At 32.0% G+C, this 13,490-nt stretch overlaps 1 protein-coding gene across 1 annotated transcript; it reads left to right on the top strand.

Annotated features, from left to right (window-relative positions):
* Positions 1 to 73: 73 nt before the first annotated feature.
* On the top strand, positions 74 to 12,219 carry LOC144851144 (WD repeat-containing protein 88-like). Its single transcript, XM_078708702.1, has 9 exons — positions 74 to 260; positions 668 to 778; positions 928 to 1,077; positions 1,354 to 1,492; positions 8,808 to 8,934; positions 9,469 to 9,653; positions 9,974 to 10,056; positions 10,975 to 11,136; positions 11,695 to 12,219. The coding sequence occupies exons 1-9, from the start codon at positions 156 to 158 to the stop codon at positions 11,836 to 11,838; spliced, it is 1,206 nt and encodes a 401-aa protein (XP_078564828.1). The 5' UTR covers positions 74 to 155; the 3' UTR covers positions 11,839 to 12,219.
* Positions 12,220 to 13,490: the final 1,271 nt, after the last annotated feature.

Below are 13,490 nucleotides of genomic sequence, written 5' to 3'. Positions count from 1 at the left end.
GTCTATTATATTAAAAATGAATTGAGTGTGACAAACGGATCCGATAATTTATCGAGGGCGGTATTTTCATTAAGTTGTTTACAGTTGCCTGGTCACAATTTTTGACAGTTGTTTCTTCTTCCTTCATTATTACAATTTCTAGGGGCCTAGCAATTATGATACAGGTTGAAATTGACCCATTAGCTTTAGAAGTTACAAATGAGTTAAATGAAGAGCAACGATGTAAAACTGGTACCTGGGAGCATGAAGATTTAGCTCAGGTGTGTGCAGCCTGAATGTCACACACTTATTCTAGTCACCACGGACTGTGTCTTGACCAAAAGGCCTAGCATGAGCCTATTTTCTACAGTATTATTTAGATAACCAGACTTAGCCTAGGATGAGGTACTGTAAACCGTGCTATCTGCATGGTAGGCCTACTGGAGGGTATTGCCCAAATTGACAATGAATAAACTGAATTTATTGTTTTCTATTGGCACAGGGAACTGTCTGTCGAAAAATGAAATTCCCTACCACTACTACTAGCTCTAAAAGTATATCTATTATACTATCCAGAAATTAATTTATATCTATTTAGATTAGAGTTTGGTCATCCTGCTTTTACTCTTAACTTTGAGAAACAACATTTTTTCAAAAAAATTATAATTTTTATTTTGTTTTGTTTCAGTTGCGCTACAAAGTCTTACGTGGACACCGAGAGGGAATCAATTCCGCAAATTTTTGCAAGAATGATGCCTGTCTAGTGACGGCATCAAATGACAAAACATGTGCATTATGGGTAACTTCATGGCTGTGTATTTTCCTGCCTCAATTCCTTAAAAAATAATGAGATATTACAAGTATTTGGCAAGACAATTTTAATCATTGAATCAATAAAAAATCTATTATACAGTTTAATATTATTTCACTTTCTTTGTTTTTTGTCAGAAAACTTCAACAGGTGACAAACTACACACCTATACAGGTGCAAGTATGCAAATTACCCAATGTCACATGTCTCCAGATGATCGACTATTAGCAGGTGCATGCTGGGATAAGAATTTGTATGTTTGGGATTCAGAAACTGGCCAAATATCGGTAAGGTAACAATGATCTGTTTGAATTTCAACTTTATATAAATTTAAGAAGTATATGTATCAAGGAACACCAACCTTACTTTACTCTGGTATAAACTTATCCTGAATATTATTAAATTTAGAAAAATACAGTGCAAAAGATAGAAGAGCACTTCTATTTCTAAATAATAAAAATTGCCAAACTATTACAGTATAGTATTTTTTTTTACAGTTTTGCATTACTTTTTAGAATTCCACTCTAATTCAATGACAACGCTAATTTCCTTTTGTTTCCCAGTGGAAAGGCTCACATGCAGGCATCGTGATGTGTTGCAATTTCTCGCATAACAGCAACTTAATCGCCTCAGCGTCAGATTTAGATTTTCAACTTCACATTTGGGACATCAGAGAAAAATCTTCAGTTCAAAATGTTAAAGGTACAGTATATATTTTTTTTACAATTTTAAATCTAAAAACTGATGAACCATCATAAAAAATATCTACATCATAATAAAATTCAAAGTGCAGTACATGTGGACACCGTCGAGACCCAACAAAGTGTCCCCTGAATAGAAGTTTGCCTTAGTGTTAAAACATTACTGGCCTTTTATTTCATAGGAAAGTGTCCCTATAATAAAGGTGTCCCCTGTATAGCTGTGTCCCACTGTATTCAAATTAACACCTAGTCTCTCTTAGCACAAGGTTTACTAGTCCAAAAGGTACATGAATTAAATTCTTTGAGCGATTACAACCAGGAATGTTAAATTGCATGTTTAGTTGTGGTGCAGTGTCATATCTCAATTTGAAGGCTAAAATTCCTTTATGTTTTTGTCATTTATTTTGATTACACATACATGCCATGTTGTTTGTTCTGATTATTATTTTCAAGAACATGTTATACTAACCTGCTATCCCTGTGAATTATGACCAATTAGAATCTTCTTCCTGTCTCTAATCGTATGCAGCAGGCCTCAATCTTAATTAACCCTAGCTCAGCACCTTTTAGATTGGGAACTCTTTCCTTTCAGGTAGTAACATTATTGGTGATAAATTTCTGCAATGATTTCTTCAGGTTTTGTAATGGGTCAAAGTGCCAGCAGGAGTGTTCAAATTGATGCTTTACTTTCCTAGTGAACAAATGAGTATGATTCAAAAATATTAAATAATACCACAGTGGTACCTTAAAGATGTAGTGTCCCCCAAAAACATGAAAAATGAAGATTAATAAAATCAGACTTTGAATATGTTATTTTGTAGTTTTAATAAAGTTAATCACTTCCATAGAAAAAAACCGAAAAAAAATAATGTTTTCACTTTTAAAATGACAAAGAAATTGTTAAATTCAACCAAAAATCCATTGGCTGGCAGCCAATTTGACCATTTTTTTGCTTTAAATTACATTTTTTCAGGTAAATACATTTTTTTTCGATCAAATTTGTGGTCAAAGTTATGTTACATTAAAATGGAATATTCAACAAAATTTTTTTAAAGAATTATTTTTTCAGGGGGACAATACATCTTTAAACTGTAGACAGATAAATTTATAGCCCCTTTAATTCTGATACTATTTTACTTTCTTTCCAAGGGCCAACATTTTCAGGCCCTCTTGCCTCTTACCATTAAAGAATAACTTGACTGAGAACCATATTTTAACAACGTATTAGGGATGTACATATGATTTCAGAACGCGCTCGCCGTACAGCCGTCGCCGTAAATTTCTGCGACGTCACAGAAATAGCAAAATTAACGTAATGAGTTTTCTGGCAAATTCTGGCAAATCGCGAAAAATTCTAGTAAACACACTTTGTAAATAAATCGTAAAAAATATAAATGTTGATTTTTTTTTATTGTTTCTTTTGCTTATCTGGACTCATTAAGTAGATTTTGCGACGGCTGTACGGCGAGCGCGCGCGGCGATATCCTAAATCTCACGATGGTTCTGAAATCATATGTACATCCCTAATACGTTGTTAGAATATGGTTCTCGGTCAAGTTGTCTTTTAACTATCACCTACCTCCCCAGTTCATTCTTTGTTTATCTACCTTTCAACCTCTCTTTAAAAGTGCATTTGACTTTTCTTTATCTATGAAAATATATATTGTATTTTTTCGATTAGTGAGAGATATAGTTCCTTCATTATTATATATATTATATTATCTATGTCTTTGGCATTAAGAAGAAAATACAATGATATATCAATTTTTTGTGTTGTCCATGACTGCTTGTTGCCCGGTACTCATTAATCTATTCCCGGGTCAACTAGTTACTAGGTCAGAGTTCTTCGTAATGCATAGTTTTAATATTTTTATTATCATAATTATATTAGTTTGTTAATTAAATAGTAGGTTAAATGAAGTTCAGGGTGCATGTGAGGATAAAGCCTGTGTACAGTAGTATATCCAACGTAATCTGTCTTTTGATAAGATCAGGGTGTAATATCATAAGTGGTCTTTAACCTATTATTATCCTCTATCAATCCTCATGATAAAACTTGTTATAAAAGTCTATCTAGAGCATTATGAATTAATTGTTAATAATAACAGAATATCATTCATTGTCATATTCTCGATTTAATTTACATTAAATTTTATTAAATTGGATAAACAGTTTTTGCACTTTTTTCACAGAAAATGTAGGTCCAGGTCATTCATTCTTTTTTGTTTTCAGTTAGTGAATTTTAATTTTACTGCGAAATAAATTAATTGATGAAATAGGAAATATAGAATTGAAATATTAATGCTAAAAAGTACAAAGTCTGAGAAGAAAGGATGTCTTTAGGCTGAAGACAAATTAACATGGAGACAACAGAAAATTAAGAATTTAAATTTAATGTTAGTAGAAAAGTACTTAAGTTAATGAGCATGATAGGAAAAGAATGTTTGGTTGGAAAATTAGTCGGAACTAAAAGACAGCCCAGTACTTTCTGGTTTAGACACTGTATCCTATAATTCTGGCCCAAATCCAATATTCTGTTCCCGTGTCTAAAGAGCTTTAATATCTTTTCTTATATCTTATATTCCTTACTCAAAATGTAGGCATAGCAGTGATGTAGCCACAAGAAATAGAGTGGTGCAGTTTTTTGCAAGAAAATGGAACAATCTCTGTTCAGGCCACATGGTTATCAAAGGCCTCTATAAAAAAGTGGTCAGGTTGAAACCTTACCAACCGTACTGGTGGCTACGGCCCTGCATAGTAGTGTTATGTTTGTTAGCAATATACATTCTTCATTTTATCAATATATTAGACAGACTTGGTAGTTGGAGGGTTGGGAGGTATGTGTTTGTGTTCTTATCACAATGGATGTCTTTATTATCCTCGAAAAATTGGTTCCAAATAAATATTTTATAAATAAATTTTAACTTTTCGGTAAACCAATTGTTAAGTACTTACTAAAAATTTTTTTATAAAAAAAAGTCTTTATTATTTTTCGAAATTGAGTATCTTGTGTATATTATGATGTATACATATATTATTTGAATGAACTCACTTATAGATATCATTGGCAATTTGCCTGAAATGAGCATAAGAAATTAAAATAATATTTGTTGAAATAGTTTTGTTATACAGAAGTTTGTTTTTCATACACCTATTTAGCGATCTTGCTGCTCAATTGTTGACTTTTTGTCACCCATTTCTTATTTATTAATCTTTTACATTTTTTTAACGAACATCAATCAGCTCTATGACATGATATGAAAAAGATTATTCATGATTTTAACAGTTTTATGAATCAAATTAGGAAGGATACTTCAGAGGACCTTGCCAATTTTTTGTATCCATCATTAAACATACTTTTAGCTTCAATAGGTTCATATTAATACCATGATAAAGGAAGTCAACTACAAATTGTATCCAACTTATTGGCTTCTTGTCGGTATGTCTTTTTTGATTGATTGATTATTTCATATAGTAGATTTCTTGATTTTGGTGGTTAGTTGATTGATTGTCCCGTCAGTTGATATGTGATTGAGTTATCAGTTAGGGTGAAAAATGGCAAATTCAGCACTGTGGTCATGCTACAAAGTTGTCAAAACAATATAAACTACCTGATAACGACATAAAACTCCTAAAAAGTAGGAAGTCTACTTAGTTTGATACTATAAATAAACTTAGTAATACCACTTTCACACTGATTAGCAAACCTCCAAAGAGTTTAAATACTCAGGTATCAACACCAACATTTTGTATGGTGTGCACCCCCTGTGTGTGTAACTGTAAACTCCAGAGTTTTGGTAGGCGGTGTAAACCTCTGTCTACACTATCAAACTAGTTTGACAAAAAAAGTGTGATGTGCCCAAATATGGTAGCGATATGACATCATCATGTCCATATATGGGCACATCACATTTTGTTGTCACATAAAGTTTGATAGTGTAGACAGAGCTTTAAGCTGGTATCATTTTGTTTTTGATATTCCACCTTTTTTAATTTAATAGCGAGCCCTAAAGCCTGGTTCCCACTAGGTCACAACGCAACTAAAGGGCGTAGCGCAATGCCAGTAATTTGACCAATCATGACGTAATGGATGGTCATAAATAAATCTTTTCATAGTATGTAGTGATCAGATCTTCCCATTTCAAAATGGTTCATCAATAATGTTGTAGGTACTGTAGTAGGCTCTGGCGTTCATAATGATCCACTTGTCAGTGAGTTGATCTAAGCCATGTGTACTCTGTTTGCGTACTGTAGTAGGCTCTGGTGTTCATAATGATCCACTTGTCAGTGAGTTGATCTAAGCCATGTGTACTCTGTTTGCGGAGGAGGGGGACCTGCCAATTAGTTGCTGAATTACCTAAAAATTAATAAGAAAAATGGCAACTCATTCTAATTAGGAATGATGAAGATCGGCAGATTGGGGGAAGTGCCTTAGGCTAAAGCCCACTGTTTCACAGGTCCTAAAGTTCTGTCTACACTATCTAGTTTGACCAAAAAAAATGTGATGTGCCCAAAAATGGTGGTGATGTGCCCAAATATGGTAGTAATGTGGCCAAATATGGTAGTGTATATATTTGGTCACATCACATTTCTTTGAAACATAAAGTTTGATACTAGTCCAGACAGCTTAAAAGCTAAATTGCATCCAACTGCACTTCTATTCACAAATAATTGCTAAGGTGATGGCTCCTACATCATGTATTGAAAGTACAGTGATCCGATAAAACAAAAAAAACACCCAAAACAGTTAATTACATTAGTCTATGTGACTATAACTAATTTTTAGAGAATTTTTATAGCAATATACGCCCATGGAAAAGGAGGTTGATTCAACAAGTAGGCGATGATTTTTTGTGGTGTTGAATGAGGGTTGTTCATTTCTAGGCTAGTTTTTAAGAGGTATTTACTACCACTCTCGTTGATTGATGATGTACAGTGTTGGCTAGGTAGGAACACACACTTAGGCCAATAACCCTTTTTAATGACGATATCTTCCTTACAATTATATATTGAAGTGATAACATACATCTTTGTTTTATGCTATTATAGTAAATAGCATTATAATATTTGTGTTTTAAAAAATGATTTTCTTTATATGTAAAGAAAGGAATAATTATTAAATAATGAATTACTAATGTATGGATTGATATAATGAGTTAATAAATACATTAATGAATGAATAAACAAGAAAATGACCTTTGGAAGGAAAGGGAGGGATGAATGAAAGAATGAATAGATAGGTATTAATGGATAGATGATTGAATAACAAATTATAGAATTAGTAACAGGCCAAATCGTGAAATGTTGTTGAAGTGTAGAGGCCAAAAAAGAAAAGAAATAAATGGACAAGGACAAAAATTACTAAGAAAAAAAGTGAAAGTTAAATGTTTTGTATAGACAAACAGATAACATATTTGTCTTATAAACCATGGTGTTAACTTTTATAGTTGTACCAACCTATTTGGTGGCAGTGGCTTTAAAATGTTTTGTTCCCAATTTCCCCACTTTCTCCCTCTTGTTTGCTTTATTTGTTTTATATTTTGTAAAATATACTGAATAAATGGTAATAATAAATATGAATAATATGAATAATATGATATCACTGATAAATACTTTGATGAATGGTTGGTTACAAAATTGAAGCATAAAAAAGGAAATAACCAGTTCATAATATTAGGTATCACAGTGTGGGCTTATACAAGAATAAATTAGATTCAAATTTTATGACTATAATGAACATTACGCTCTGTTGCAAGTACTGAAACATTCACACCCACTTCAATCACGTTCACCAATTTATGATTGACAGTTTGCCCGGCTTAATAACAAGTGAGAGGTGTGAAGGGCGTTTAATACATTGGAAGGCTAAGACCAATACATTTTAAAATTCATCGTTTGTTATTTTTCTTAGATTATGGGAGCAACTTCCCAATGAAATTAAACAATGTGCTACAATTTCAGACTTTAAAGCCCAACTCACCAAACATTTGATCTCAAAATATTAAGTTGTAATTGTTTATATTGTTTATTCAATGCAGCTTATTTTTAATTGGTGTATCCCATTATAACTTTGTTTTGTTTTGTTTTTAATTAATTTGTACTACTTAGTTTTGTTATTTTTGTATTTTATAATAATGATGGAGTAAGAGCAGTTTTCTGTTTGGGCTCCTGGCAAGATGAAATGTAAAACATACTTTTTTACATTTCATTACATTTTTATTATTGTTATCCGTTACAACTGTTGATCTTAGTGTATGTGAGAACAATATCTTTATTCACTATATCTAAACACTATTTATATCATCAAAGACCATGAGGCATAATAATATAGTTTGTAAAGGATGTTGGGTACGTCGGCTAACAGCAGCACGTCATTGGTTAACTGGAGACACCAGCGTAAAGATGGTACGGTAGCCCACTACCCTAATTATACGCAGGAAATATCTCATTAAAGGATTTATATTGCATCCAAGTTGGTACCGTCAAAGCAAGGTTATATGCCTTACTGTGCATCAACGAACCAATTAGATACATTTTTTTTATATGATATAGATATATGTCAATAGTATTAGTATAGAAGGATTAAACACTTTTTTTAATAACTAAATTCATCAGTCAACGAATGATTTATTTTTGTGGTTGTAAAATCTGTTTCGTTTCGTGAGAACAAAAATTGTCACACTAGCAAGTCAAGGGAATTTTATTGGATTATTATTCAAAATATACCAATTATGTATGTAGTAAAAATAATACACACTTTGTGCTGAGTATATTAATATTAAATCATAAATAATATTTAAATTATTATATTTTTATGAAGTGTTTTTTAATTTTTTAAAATGTTATTTTATCTTAAATCAACTGACAGAGATGAAAACCTCCACTAAAAAGGTGATATACATAAAACAATAACAATAAAACATGTTGGAAGAATTTATACTATTTTTGGTTGTTCAAAAAAATTTTATTTAATAACAATAAAACATGTTCACAATTTTAGATGAGTTAAAAAAAATATCAGAATCACAAAATACAGAGAACTTACTATAGAAATTGCACAAACGCTGGAATAATCCTCTGTTAGTTAAATTAATACAACCAAAAAGAAGATTAAAAGTCTTGCTTATAAGGCCTCAAATCTGTGTGGTAAACGACCTAATCATAATGACATTGTTATTTTTCTTTGCTTATTCTTTTAATCATACTCATTGCATCATTCAATAACATTATTTTATTTGTGAACCATCTATCAAAAAATAAATTTAAGGAAGGAAGATGTCATCTTATAAAAACGCAACTTAATTATTTCCTTCTAGGTCATCATGCAAGTACGATAACCAGCTGTAAGTTCTCTCCAAATGATGACAGAGTAGCAACAACGTCCATGGACAAATCAACTAAAATATGGGACAGAATCAACAACCAAACAACTATAACAATAGGGTTAGTAGTAGTAGTTCTGTTTCAAACAAAATAGCGCAAAGGTCACACCAACAAAGATTTTTCACACACTACATTTAATCCATTCATTTTTCGCTTGCGTGATGCACCACAAACTGAAAGTGTTTGATAATTGGCAACTTTCGGACTTAACAGTGTCCCCCTTAATAGGGGTGTCCCAAAGGAGAGATAAGATGAACGTTTTAAAAGTACATTAGACCCCTATTAAAGGGACACCTTTGGGACTTAACAAAGTGTCAACTTAATAGGGGTGTCCCAAAAGAGGGATACGCTAAATGTTTTGAAAGTACAGTAGAACACCTATTAAAGGGACACCTTCAGGACTTACCAGAGTGTCTCTAAAAGAGGGGTTCTACTGTATGTGCAAGTGATCATACCTTTTCTATATCATTGCTAGGTTCAAGTGCTCAGAAAGGTTAAGCATTGCTATCAAGGCAGTTTCTGGTTAAAAACCCTCATTCCAATATCACCTTCAACATAACTGTTATGTTATCTACTTTTCATTCTTTCTATTAGGAATCATACGAACATTGTATCTTGTTGTTGCTTTACTAACAATGAACGACGGATATGCACTGGATCGTGGGATAAGCAGCTCCATGTGTGGGATATATCAACCGGAATATTCCGTAGTAAAGGACCAACAACTTTCACCAATGGACATGAGGGTTCCATTAGCTCTTGCTGTTTCAGTAAAGATGGTTAGTTTCATATCATTTTAAAATACATGCAATTTTGTAGTACAGCAATTTTTTGTTGTTTTTGGTTTCAAGGTTTGTATTTTTCATGGTTTTCACAAGCGCCTTGAGCACTTTGTGGAAATGCGTGCTTCCTTAATCCTTTTTATCTTATCTTTATCTTATCATTATATAATCAGTGTATTTTACAATAACGGTGTTAAATGTTGTGGTTAAAATTTGGTGAGTTGGGGGCCTAGCACTATTGAATACAGTTACAATTGTTGAGCGTGTATAGGTGTTTAATTCCTAGTATCAATGAGGATATTTTTTTCATATTTCAGGTACAATACTTGTTTCTGGTTCCTACGATCAGACTGTAGTGGTTTGGGATGCTGATAACTGTGGACCAAAACTAACCCTAAAAGTAAGACTAGAATTGAATTGAAAAATGTTATTTATACTGGGCGACCTCTTCAGTCAAAGACTGGTCTTCTAGAGGGCCCAGCTATGATCAGTGGCTGTGATGTACTAGTACACCCCATACTCGTCTCGAAAGATGTACTAGGTTCTTTAAAGTGCACATGAGCAATATGTGCACACTGGACCTACGGTGTATAGTCCTTATCCGAGAAGACTTCTACCACCAGAACCATGGAGTAAGTGAGTGATCCACAAACGCTTGCTGATGTTATGCCTACGTAATTGCTGTTCCACTGTCTTAGCCCCTCGACCACTTACTCACTCACCAAGTGAATGTTTCTTTATGAGAACTGAGTGGTTAAGGCATAAAAAAATGTAAAAATACAAATATAAAATAGTAGTGTGGCTTAAAAGATACTAGGTTGCTAGTGTTAGATAGGGACTATGAAGAATATTTCACTAAATTGGGCACAGTTCAAAAAATGTAGAACAGCTTTCAAAGAATAATTTCTCTTTCTATTCCCTGTTATATTGACTTGATCTGATTTCAAGAGAAAGAAAGTTATAAACATGTTATATGCTATAATGATTATTTACCATTATATTGATCTAAAAACCAAACCTTTTATGAGATAATTTTTTTTATATAATTTATGAATATGATAATAGTGTTACTTATTTATCATCCAGGTTTTAATAACATATAAAAGTAGAGGAATTTTAGGAACAAGTTTGTAGACAATTTTGAGCTTATGTTGTTTGGTGCCTCCTATTGTCAACACGTATTTCAATAAAAGTTTTTATTCAATAGAGGGCAGAAGTCAAACATCATTTCTATGTAATTACTGGAGTTGTTACCATATATAATTTTTTAATTTTTATTCTGATACCAGGTATAGTCACAACATTTTTTTCAATTTAGGGTCATACTGACTGGGTAACTGATGTTGATTTTAGTCAAGACCAGAACTGGATTCTTTCTTGTTCCAGAGATAAGACAATCAGACTGTGGAATATCTCCAATAGTGATAAAATCCCTGTGGTGCTGGAAAACAAAAGAAGTATGGGATTGCAAATAATAAAGGTAGATACAATAAATTTGCACCGGTAATACATTACCCATAAATAAATAAAAAAACACATACAGTAATGCTGTTTTGTCAGTTCATGAAAGCCCCAGTGGTCTAAAGCTCTGTCTGCACTATTAAAGTTTATGTGACAAAAAAATGTGATGTGTCCATATATGGGCACACTGTTTTGTGTATTTTAAGGGGGATGTGGATAGAGGTGCTTGTCACCTGTTCATCCCTTTCTTTTCGCTGCCTTTATGTTATGTTATGTGCAGTGATAAAGTTTGATAAATAATATGATGATGTCATATCACTACCATATTTGGGCATATCACTACCATATTTGGGCATATCACTACCATATTTGGGTACATCACACAAACTAGTTTGTAGACGGAGCTTATCGGAAGGATTTCTGCAATTTGATTGAACCTTCTTTATCTCATCAAATAAAAAAATTATTTACAGCTCATTTTGTCATCAACAAGTGACATTTTTTGTATGACAACAATGCATGTTACATGATTTGTGTGACTTTTCACTTTCATCACTCACCATGTTATTCATTTCAGTGCCAGCTTTGTGGAAAGCCTTTCTCCATTTCGCAACTTGATTCCTCCGGTCAAGTCGACACGTGTGTGTTCTGTCGCATGCAAGCTGGGCGTAAAATAATCGCAATAGAAAATGAAATGTGGACTGAACCAGAAGGTGAATAAAACAAAAGACACAGTGGGGGAAATATAGAAAAACAGATGATGTGGAGAAAATAAACAGGATCTTCCATATTTTCTAATTCTGTTATTGTTACTGTGATCATCCGTCCATGAATGAAATATTAAATGTTATAAATATTTGATTGCATCTTTTAATGCTTTAATTCTTGTAAATATATAAAATAAAATTGTAAAATTATAAAGATATTTCACCATTTTTGTTTTTCTTCACATCCTTCTGCTTTTAAAATAATATCTTCTTGAAACATTGGTAGTCATTGACGTGCTGTTTTTTTGGTGGGTGTGTGCCACTCTTATTCTCTTCATTATACATATACCGTATGCATAAAATGTATAAATAAATAAGGGTTAGTGTCTACTTGTTATATTCTCATTATATTCCTTTTCTCATTTATAATGTTTAATTCTTGCAAACCTTAAAAAATGATGTTACCTTCAGTTGCATTTATTCTTCATTCTAAAAATCTTTCTATACACTTCGTGCTGTTGACATTAGTAAAAGAAAAGTGTTTGAAAAATCTGTAAAATACTAAGAAAATTTATTTTAGCACATTTTTCATCAGTTTCAGTTGTGGTGATGACAATAAAGACATGTCATCATGGTGATAGTATTTATGATCTGATAATGATGTCATGATTATATTGAATATTACTACAAACATAAAACAGTTTTATAAAAGGAAGAAGATTAGGAGTGATTTTGGGACTAAATAATAATAAGAGCATTTATAATGCGCCATATATCCAATCAATGATATATAGGCGCAGTACATACATGTATAAAACCATTATAAGAATTAAATCAACTGTAGAAAGCAGGTAAAAATACCAAAAATGTCTACGACTAGTGATACTAAAGTAATTAAAACTGTTTAAAAAATAATAATAATACTGTAATATGTAGTGCAGTCTTAATTCTCCAGGAAAAATTCTTATTTATTTCTGAAGAGGAGTTTTGATAAAACGAATTGCCAACAAATGTTAAGCTCTGTCTACACTATCAAACTAGTTTGACAAAAAAAATTGTGATGTGCCCAAATATGGTAGTGATATAGTCAAATATGGTACTGATATGACATCATCATGTCCATATATGGGCACATCACATTTTCACATAAAGTTTGATAGTGTAGACAAGGCTTTACAAATTGTATATCCGATAAATCTAAATCTAACTTTCTTTACATATATTTGTTGGTTAGTTATATATTAATTAATTATTAATTCTATTTTATTTTCACAATATAATAACATACAGGATAAAAAATACAATGAAGTAATCATGTGGGGGAGGGTCATATAAGTCAGAAAGACTTTAAAGTTGACCCCAAGATACAACATTAAATACGAATATTAAAAAGAAAAATATATACATAAACTAATAATAAATAAAAGGAAACAAAGCTACAATTTCTATTTAAACCATATAATATTATATATACGGCACACATCATTTTCGAAATCTGATTGACAGTTTCTCGATTGGTATTATAGTAAATAATCTTTGGTGACCAAGGCAGTAGTATGATTTAATACTAGACTTGCATAATAATTACACGTTGTGATAAACTGTTGTATTGTTCAAATAGCCCTTGTTTTATTCAATCTTTTTATTAACACTGGTTGCTTGCTAC

The sequence above is a fragment of the Antedon bifida genome, chromosome 8 (genome assembly GCF_963402885.1).
Source record: "Antedon bifida chromosome 8, ecAntBifi1.1, whole genome shotgun sequence".
Lineage (NCBI taxonomy): Eukaryota > Metazoa > Echinodermata > Crinoidea > Comatulida > Antedonidae > Antedon > Antedon bifida.
This window is presented reverse-complemented; position numbering and strand designations above follow the sequence as displayed.

Bases quoted from the DNA above. Each gene is read 5' to 3' on its own strand.
- LOC144851144 (XM_078708702.1), top strand. From the start codon at position 156: ATGATACAGGTTGAAATTGACCCATTAGCTTTAGAAGTTACAAATGAG. The intron at 1,493-8,807 runs GTACAGTATATA...ATTTCCTTCTAG, and splicing joins TTCAGTTCAAAATGTTAAAG to GTCATCATGCAAGTACGATA. The intron at 10,057-10,974 runs GTAAGACTAGAA...TTTTCAATTTAG, and splicing joins GACCAAAACTAACCCTAAAA to GGTCATACTGACTGGGTAAC.